The sequence below is a fragment of the Octopus bimaculoides genome, chromosome Z (assembly GCF_046866305.1).
Source record: "Octopus bimaculoides isolate indiv1 chromosome Z, ASM4686630v1, whole genome shotgun sequence".
Classification (NCBI taxonomy): Eukaryota; Metazoa; Mollusca; class Cephalopoda; order Octopoda; family Octopodidae; genus Octopus; species Octopus bimaculoides.
This window is the reverse complement of record NC_142944.1, coordinates 41,415,686-41,425,685: the sequence shown is the minus strand read 5'-3', so window position 1 is coordinate 41,425,685 and position 10,000 is coordinate 41,415,686. Positions and strand designations below refer to the sequence as shown.

Sequence of the window (10,000 nt, the reverse complement as noted above, 5' to 3'; positions counted from 1 at the left end):
GTCACCATAGCTACATGTTCCAGCAGGACAATACTCCCTCCCACACGGCCAGAGTCACCATGGGCTTCTTGCGTCAGCAGAATATCAGAACCATGCTGTGGCTGGCTCTCAGCCCGGATTTGAACCTGTCTAGGGGATGAAATGCAGAGACGGCTGAACCAGGTGGTCCCAAGGCCGACAACTCGTGTGGAACTGGAGACAGCTTTCCGCAGGGTGTGGGTACAGGTGCCAATGGCTTTTGTGAACAGCCTCATACACTCCATGTACCGACGGTGTACGGCCATTTTAAACCCCCAGAGAGGGCATACACGGTATTGAACATGTCACGCCCTACAATCTCTATGTGCTGGATCCGCCCACTACCACAGCACATAACAACGACCCATAGACTGTGGTCAAAGTGCATCCAAGAAATTGACTTTATCAGTTTTATCAAAATTTATCTCTGACATAATGAAATTAAAACATATTTCACAGTCACACACGTCTCGTGTTTCAGTGTATATCAATACAAATGGATAATTTCCTACATTAGTTAACCATATTTTGTATTAGACTATATTTAGACATTTTGCTATTTGTAAAATGCTTTTACCTGTTGATGCATAACATTCCAGTCTATTATATTTAATGCCTGGATCATTTTTACATATTGTCGAAGTTGCTATTCTATAATGACCGCATGATTCTGTAATTCTACGCTTTCAAATTTCTTAGTATTCCTGTTTGCATTATTTCCTTTTTATCAATATTAATGACTCATTAAATCTGCTCTTATAACCATGTTTGGCTGATTCAGTATAATAGAAGTGCCTACTTCGTAGCATTTATATCCATGCACTTGTATAGGAATCTGATCCGAGCGGTTTTCTGCTAGCCACTTGATTGATTCCCAATTCTAATAAATTTTATGATATTTTACGTCGAATTTTTCTTTGTATAATAGTACTCACTTTAGTAAATATTGCTTTCGTTATTTTATCACCGTCATAATCTCTTTTTTAGACAAACATCAAGGTAGTTTACACAAATACCTTTTAAGTGACATAGATTACAATTATAAAGAAATTTGTGGGGGAATTTTTTTCCGAGGGGACGAGGAGAGGAGTTTCGGTAAAACGGAGTTTCGGTAAAACGGAGTTTCGGTAAAACGGAGTTTCGGTAAAACGGAGTTTCGGATCAGGAAGACCAAATAAGTTAGAATTAATCTGTTTTGACGGGAAATTTCCCCCATTTTCTTCAAACCACAGCCTTCGAAAGAATGGGTTGGGCATCTTTGAATGAAAAAAAGTATTAAAAAAAATATTTTACAACCCTCTCCCTCCCTCATCATCCCACTCTGGACCTATTTTGGCCAATTTTTTTTTTTTTTTTTGTATTTCAAAACCATGAGAGGAGCATTTTCGGTAAAAAAAATTTTTTTTAAATGGTTAATATTTTTCAGAGGGAAAAGTGAGTGATTTAAGGTGGATCTGGCTGTTGTTTCTAGCACATCCCAAGACATCACTCCTCATTTCTTTATCATTCTCGCATGTATTGATGTTTTTCAATATTTTTCTCCCCCATAAATACATTTATATGCTATAAAAGAAAACAAATTTGAAAAATTATGAATGTTTGGCAACCCCACTCCCTGACTCCGATTGTTTCTGTTTAGAAATTAAAATATTGGAGAGCCTGAGAAGGTCATTGCTGGGATTTATCCACAATGATTTTTAAAATACATTTTGATAGCATACTTTTCTGTTAGATAATGTTTTTTCTTACATACACATATGGCTTCGCTTGATTGAGGTAGGGGTAAAAATTTAGATGACAATTTTTTTGTTGTTGCTTACATTCCACCAATGGACCACGCGTGTGTTACTTCGGCATCATCATTCCTACGCGCGTAGTCTTTTTTCCACTTTGTTTCTTAAACGTAACCGCTTTTAATTCTTACTCCCTTGGATTTTTTAGATTTTTAAACCAGTTTTGTATAGTACACATTTCTTGGTGGTGTCTGATCTCCTTCATCGTGCGAGTTACACCATGGTGGTTCTTCTCTAAATTATTAAAATATTTTTCAGTATATTATCAAATTGTATTTCCTTGTAAGTTCGGATTTTGTAATTCCCTAACATTATAATATTTATATATATATATATATATATATATATATATATATATATATATATATATATATATATATATATATATATATATATATATATATATATATATATATATATATATATATATATATATATATATATAGAGAGAGAGAGAGAGAGAGAGAGAGAGAGAATGTTTCATTTAATTTAGCTACTTTAATTTCTTTCCTATCCCTTCTCTGTCTTTCGTTCATATTAAGGACGATCACTTCTCTAATCTTAAATTCAACATTTTAATTGATATTTTACAAATTATATTTATTATTTATATTTATTTTTAATGACCATACGAAGCTAATTTTATCTACTATCGGTCTTCCATAAATTGTATATGTAAATGGAAACTTTTGTATGTACACTTAGAGTTGAAGGATAGGTGTAACGCTGATGTTCCGGAGATCTGTTGGGCTAGCTTTCTTTATTTGCATTGATTTGTGAATATACACTTGTATTGCATAATGCGTAGCATGCACATTAATGCAGACAAGGAAAATAAGTGAAGGATGTGAAACGGCCGTAACCCTAAGGATGACAGGTGGTTAAATAAACATATTCACCTCCCATCTCATACCTGCTGAATTTCTGTTTATGTTTGTCCTCAACGCTTTGACAACCGGCGTTGGTTTGTTTAAGTCGTGTACAAGAGAGTTTGACAAGAGTTTAAGTACCAGACTAAAATAAGTGTCGAGAGCGAACTGTGCTACCAGATTGTACCCCAGAGACATATAGACTCTATGATCAAAGGTGTTGTTGCAACTCTCGCATGCATTAGGCGTACGCAATAATAATATGAGACTTCAGTAATCTCTCTCTCTCTCTCTCTCTCTCTCTCTTCCTGTGTGAGTGTGGGTACCGCGTAAGTGCGTGTTGGTGTCAGCTTCACCCCAAATGAAAATGCCTGCTGATTACTGTTTTAAGTAATCTGGTAATTTTAATAATCTGAACATCTACAGGAACTATCTAATTATATCATTATTTCTATATAATTAACTGATCTTTCTCTCTCTTTCTCTCTCTCTCTCCCTCCCTCTCTCTCCCTCCCTCTCTCTCCCTTCCTCTCTCTCTCTCCCTCCCTCTCTCTCCCTCCCTCTCTCTCCCTTCCTCTCTCTCTCCCTCCCTCTCTCTCCCTCCCTCTCTCTCCCTTCCTCTCTCTCTCTCTGTCACACACATGCATACACATACAGGCATATACACACATATCTAGACATATACATATTTGTATACAAGTACCCATAAATATGTTCACTTATGAATTTTCTTACCGGTATTCATTTAACCTATTCACTGACGAACCAGCGAGACAGCATATACATGATTAATCAACATGCGGAAAGTAGCTTCTAAACCATCCTCATTTTACTTTCTTTAGGTTGAAGAATACATTGGGTACAAAGCCACTTTAGTTTCCTCGTAGCACCCCCACCCCCAGCCCGGGCAAATGAATGTACTGGACCTTACACTATTTATTGAGAAAGCCGTAGCATAAATAGAAGAGAAGTGTAACACCAGACCTGTGAGGCCCCTGCATAATACTGATTGGGGTGATCAATGTTAGAACACATTTGGTTATACGTGTCTTAGATCATAGTAGAACTGCTGGTAAGCAACAACAAATGAGAACACATCGGATAATGTAGTCCTCGGCAGGCTGAGTAGAAGAGTTCAAGGCTGATCTCGGACAAAACAACACGTTAAAGTTCTTAGATTTTCCATTCCTAGATAATCTATGTTCAAATAAAGACCGAATAGACACAGCTGGAACACCATTGATTATATTTGAGCAAGAACCACAATAATAACAGTTAAAACAAGATTCATTTGCCGCTACAAATAACTGCTGGCTAATCCCTGAAAATACAATATGGCTAAATAAGAATACCTCAAGATTCGTCTGCATACTAAATATACATAGAGTAACTTCTCACATATATAATATAGTGAATAGTTTTAATGTATGGAGTGCTAGAGAAGAGTATCATCCTTGAGTGCGGTAGCACGTGTTTCCCCCTTAGGTGGAGTCCGTTGGCTTTGGTCACCGCCTAGCACCCAAATCTCACCTGTGGCTCTACGTAGTTGTTTGCATACAACGGCAGCCATACTCGGATAAACTACTTCAACTGGCGGGCTGAAGCAGTTGATGGATAGCTAATGGGTATGTAACTCTTGTTGAGTTAGAGCTTGTGTATTTATTATGTATGCGAAGACTGGATCTGGCAGACTCTGCGGAAGAGACCTCCATGGTTCAACGGAAAGGAAGGTGGCTTGCAGCAACGCATTGTGCAGTGCAGAGAGGAAGATGAAGCAAATAAGACGTTTTGTTCATCCACTGTGTCAGCCTCCATCCCCTGCTGTACTGACCTCTTCTTACCATAGGATAGAAGATGGTAACGGATGAGAGAGTAAAGTTGATGGTGAGCAACTTTTCTTTACTTTAAACAATGTTACGGCGTAAGTCATCATTCAGCGCCAGGATGACTAGATGGTCGTCGCCGTTCCGATGGACAGACACACGATAGAGAATAGAAAAACGTAACACATAGATAAATTCTCTGCTGCATTGCTTAACGGTTAAAAAAAAATGAGAGAAAGAGATAAGTGACACGCGTGTATATTTGTCATCCTCAAGCAGAATCACCGTCATACAGATTGACAAGGCTTTACAATTTGAATTGATGAGCTTCTATACAGTTTCCATTAATCCAGTTTCATTCGCAAGGTATAGGTCGACCAGTGACTGTAGGAAATTACTTTTTCCCGAGTGCCTATATTGGGCAGAAGTTAGAAAGGAACCGATTGATTCTACTAACCATATATGAGCACAGTGTTTTCCATAAAATACTAGTGAACTTATGGATCATCGGATCCACCCTACTACAAGGGTCTACAATCACTATAAGTACCCCCTTTACAATCACCACCACTCACATCAACATCAAGAATGATAGCAACAACGACCCAAAGAGAGAGATGCTATGAACCAATGGAAGAACATCAACTTGTGATGACAACAGAGCCTGTAAGTGGTCGCTTGAATTGTTAAAATTAGCAAAGAAATTTCGTCGATGTCACACCATATCTAAATTTAAGTGCTCTGTACTTGAATAAAAGGCATGATTGCCAGACTGTGACCGGCTTTGATTAGAGGGCCTACTGGATACTGATTGACCTCTGGCTCAACAACAACTACAACAGATGCACATATATATGCACAGAAACAGAGCAACAGTCAAATAAGTGCACTACTCCCACACACACGAAACAAAGAAAAGCACATGCGTGCACTCTCTTTCTCTTTTTTTTACATCCCTCTTTCTCACTCATCCTTTTACTGTCTCTATAATCCTTTCTGTATGTGTCTCTCTCTCTCACTCTCCTTATCTCTTTCATACACGCACACAAATACATACATATTCACAATTACAGACAGAAAAATGGACACAGACACTCATCTCACAAACTTCGAGATAAAATTACATACACGGCACAGTGCAACTACACTAAGCTATAGACGCTAACCCAGAAATACACCCACCTACGCATGCAATGAAGCAGTAGAGCAACCACAGACCCATATTCACTCATATATACATATTTGTGTGTGTATGTGTATGTATGTATGCATGTATGTATGTATGTATGCTTGTATGTATGTATATATGTATGTATATATGTATGTATCTAAGTAGGTATATATATATATATATATATATGTATACATACGTATATATACATGTATATATATATATATATATAGATAGATAGATAGATAGATAGATAGATAGATAGATAGATAGATAGATAGATAGATAGATAGATAGATAGATAGATAGATAGATAGATAGATAGATCTGTATATATATGTGTGTGTGTGTGTGTGAGTGAGTGCTTGTGTTACAGAAATATGGATACACACACATAATAGAGCAATTGCAAACACATACATATTCATACACAAATAATTATACACACGCACACACACATACATGTATACATGCACATGTATATATACTTATGCATAGATATATATACATATATATACATACATATATATATGCGTATATTCATATACATATATATAAAACATATATGCATAATGTACATGTGTGTATGTGTGCGTGTGTGTGTGTGTGTGTGTGCGCGTGTGTGTGTGTGCGTGCGTGTGTGTGCGTGTGTGCGTGTATGTCTGGCCAGGTATTTGGAGAATCATTATTCTGCACCTGTTGAACCTGTTTAATCGGGATTAACATTCTGTAACCGCTAATTAATTATATAGGTAAAGAGAGATTAGTAAAATATTTAAGGATTAAAGTGAGACAAGACTGGATAATATTACATACACATAAACACACGCGCACACACACAATACACACGCACATATATATGTGTGTGTATGTATATGAATATATATGTATATGTAGGTATACATATGTAAACATTTGTGAATAGACTAGACATTTGTTTCGCATTTATGAAATCCTAGATTGTCCCTTAACTCAGAAAACACTAACTCAACTCTTGTTTTTTTATGCAGATGACGTCTCTGAAATATCTGTTCTCTAAACAATTCAGTTTTCCTGCACCATCTAATGAACACTCATGTATGTTTGCCCTAAGATTTATTCATCTGTTACTTCAGAAATTAAGCTGGAGTCTATATTTCAATTAAAGGATCACAATGAGAGATAAATATGTCCTGGGTTATTTGACGTATTTGCCTGAGAAAAATAATGAAGCTGACTTTTGTAATTGACAAATTCTAGTTGGTTTTTCCTTAACACAATTATCAATTATTTGTAAATAACTATGTTTAATACTATCCACATTAAATGTATCAATAACATTAACTCACCTATCAGTCCAGTTATATGATTCAGAGAGACAGGTAAATTAGTGTTAACATTTTTTAATACATAAAACATTAAAAAGCAAAGAATTTATTGGTATTGCATGTTAATTTCTTATAACCATCCTTCGTAATGTAGATACTGAAGCAAAATATGTTAACACTTAACTCAGTCATAGTCCCGACTTGAACTCCAAGGTCTATGAGGTAAATTCGGGAGACCGAATCTGAATGGAAACATATCGAACGTGTTGTACATGTTATTCAAAAGCTTAGACTTGTAACGGGCAACAACGTTGAATCTGCTTGGGGAATAGGCTGAGCACAAATATCAGAGGAACTTTCCATCAATGATATTATCATGCAACGTACACTGCAGCTGTAATTTCAAGCGATAATCCTTGCAAAGTGCAATATCACAGTATGTTTTACCTTTAGCATTCAGATTTTTCTATCAAGCTATTTCATTCACATTGCTTAGAATTTATCACACATTATCTTGTAGCTTTGAGATTTCAATGTTGTGATTGCTTATTTTTAGAATGACGTAGGATAGATATGAGAGATCTCTGATCTGGCTAGTTTGAACTTAAAACAGGTAGAATATTTGGGCCGGTTATGGTCGGTTTGAACAGTACAAGTACCTGTAGAATAATCAGTCTCTTATATTATATTACGTGTTAGTCGAACATTCAGCTTTATTTCATGCATTTTTACATACAATGTACCTGACACAGCGTATATACACCTTACCTGTATAATTGTCGGCGGAATGCCCAATCGTCTCTGTGCATATATAGTTATTGAACATTGGGTGTACGTGCAGATATGCGTATACATATTACATATCAAAAGTCACACACATATATCTACAAATAGCCACACACATATATCTACAAATAGTCACACACATATATCTACAAATATGTATATATGCTTAGACGCGCGCGCGCATGCATGCATGCACTCACACACATACACATACACACACATATATAGATAGATTAGATAGATAGATGGACAGATAGACAGACAGACAGACAGACTGACAGACTGACAGACAGATGACAGACAGACAGACAGACAGACAGATAGATAGATAGATAGATAGATAGATAGATAGATAGATAGATAGATAGATAGACAAACATATATTTTCCAAAAAGAGACACCTACTCAGCCACTGAATGGAACTATTCTGAATGACCACAAGAAGCATTCCGGAAGATCGCAGATATGGACGAGCCCCACAAAATAAGAAACAATTCTAGAAATACCAGACTTCATGACAATCTGTGCGGCAAGTGAGCCGTAAAATAGGAATTTCAAAATCAAGCGCCCATCGCAATTTGTTGCGCTGTCATTGGAAAACATACATTATTCCAAGTATTGTACACATGCTCTTAATGAAGATGATCCGCACCGAAGTGTGGAGCTTTACGGTCAGTGGACAAACGAAAGAAACATCACTCAACACAATTAATAGAAGTTACATGTATTATCATTTAAAACACACACACACACACACACACATACACACACACACACACACAAACACACACACACACACACAAACACACACACACACACACACACACACACACACGCACACGTATATATCACCTGACGCGTGGTACACCATGTACCTGTTCAGACAATCTTGAGACCTATAGAATAAGTACTAGGCTTTTAAAAAAGAAGTACTGGGGTCGATTCGTTCGACTAAAACCGCTCGAGGCGGTACCCCAACATGGCCGCAGTCAAATGACTGAAACAAGCAAAAGATAACAGAAAAGATATTTATCTATCTATCTATCTATCAATCTTTCTTTCTTTCTCTCTCTCTCTTTCTCTCCTTGTATATATATATATATATATATATATATATATATATATATATATATATATGCACACACACACGCACAATATAAATATATATATGGTGGTTGTCTACTCCTTATGCAGAGTGTGACCACCTCCTGTACCTACACCTTAGATCCATCATGGCGTCTGGTGTGGCTTTTTAAACCAGACAATGTATTGAAAAGACACCTACATAGTTTGCATATCTGATATGAACACCAAGAACTGCAGTTAAGTTCCGAACTTTGTGGATCTTAAAATGTCTTTTGAAGCTTCCGTTAGATTTGCAGACCTTATGGCATATATGGCACCGAAAGGTGTGCACAGATGTACATACAGAATAGTTGGTGGTGGTTCATTTTTCATGGATCCACAAATGAGATTTGAACCCAGCAAAAGAAAGGCATGGTCTGTCACAAACTGTGCACACAAAAAGGTCACTGAGATTCATCTTTTCCATCACAACATTCTTCTTTAAATCTCTCTTGAGTCCTGCATATGTTATCCTGACCTCTTAAAACGCTTTCATTCCACTCCACACTTTTGTTCGCTATCCAGCTCGATCCGAAACAAGTGTTTCTATGTCCTCTGGATCCTTTCTAAGTGACTTTATGGTAGTCCTTATACCGTCTTTAAACCGCTTTTAAGGTTTACACCGATAGCGTTTCCCCTCTGCAAGTTTGTCATAAAACAAGCTGTTTGGGTGTGCGTTCATCCACCATTCGAACAATATAGCCTACCCATCTCATTTGGTTTTTCAGAATCATTGCTTTAATTGAAATGATGCCTGCAGACACAAGGACATCTGTATTTGGAGTAAAAAAATATTTAATGCTTAAAATGCGATGACGGTACTTTGGTGGAATTGATCTAACAATTTGTAATGAGCCAATTTTGTGTTTTTATTTATATGTCGTTGGCGCCAAACGCGTGACTCCAAACCACCAAATGCTTGTGCTGCCCTTTCAAATCGCAGATCTGTTTCTGTATCCAGATTTTTTTGTACAGAGCTTCCAAGGTAGATGAAAGAATCAACAACCTCAAGTAACTTACCCTAAACAAAAATTTTTGTGGGGTTGCAAACAGCACCACGTACAGGTTGATACATTACAACTGTTTCTTTTTGATCAAGCCAAAGTCA

The 10,000-nt window shown here is 36.8% G+C and overlaps 1 protein-coding gene across 1 annotated transcript in view; it reads left to right on the top strand.

Annotated features, from left to right (window-relative positions):
• LOC128249592 (uncharacterized) overlaps positions 1–7,071 on the top strand; it is a 245,488-nt gene extending 238,417 nt beyond the window's left edge. The window contains exon 3 of the mRNA XM_089365231.1: positions 6,685–7,071. Within this exon, the coding sequence (XP_089221357.1) occupies positions 6,685–6,819 (135 nt within the window). The 3' untranslated portion in view covers positions 6,820–7,071. The remainder of the gene's footprint in view (positions 1–6,684) is intronic.
• The last annotated feature ends 2,929 nt before the right edge of the window (positions 7,072–10,000 follow it).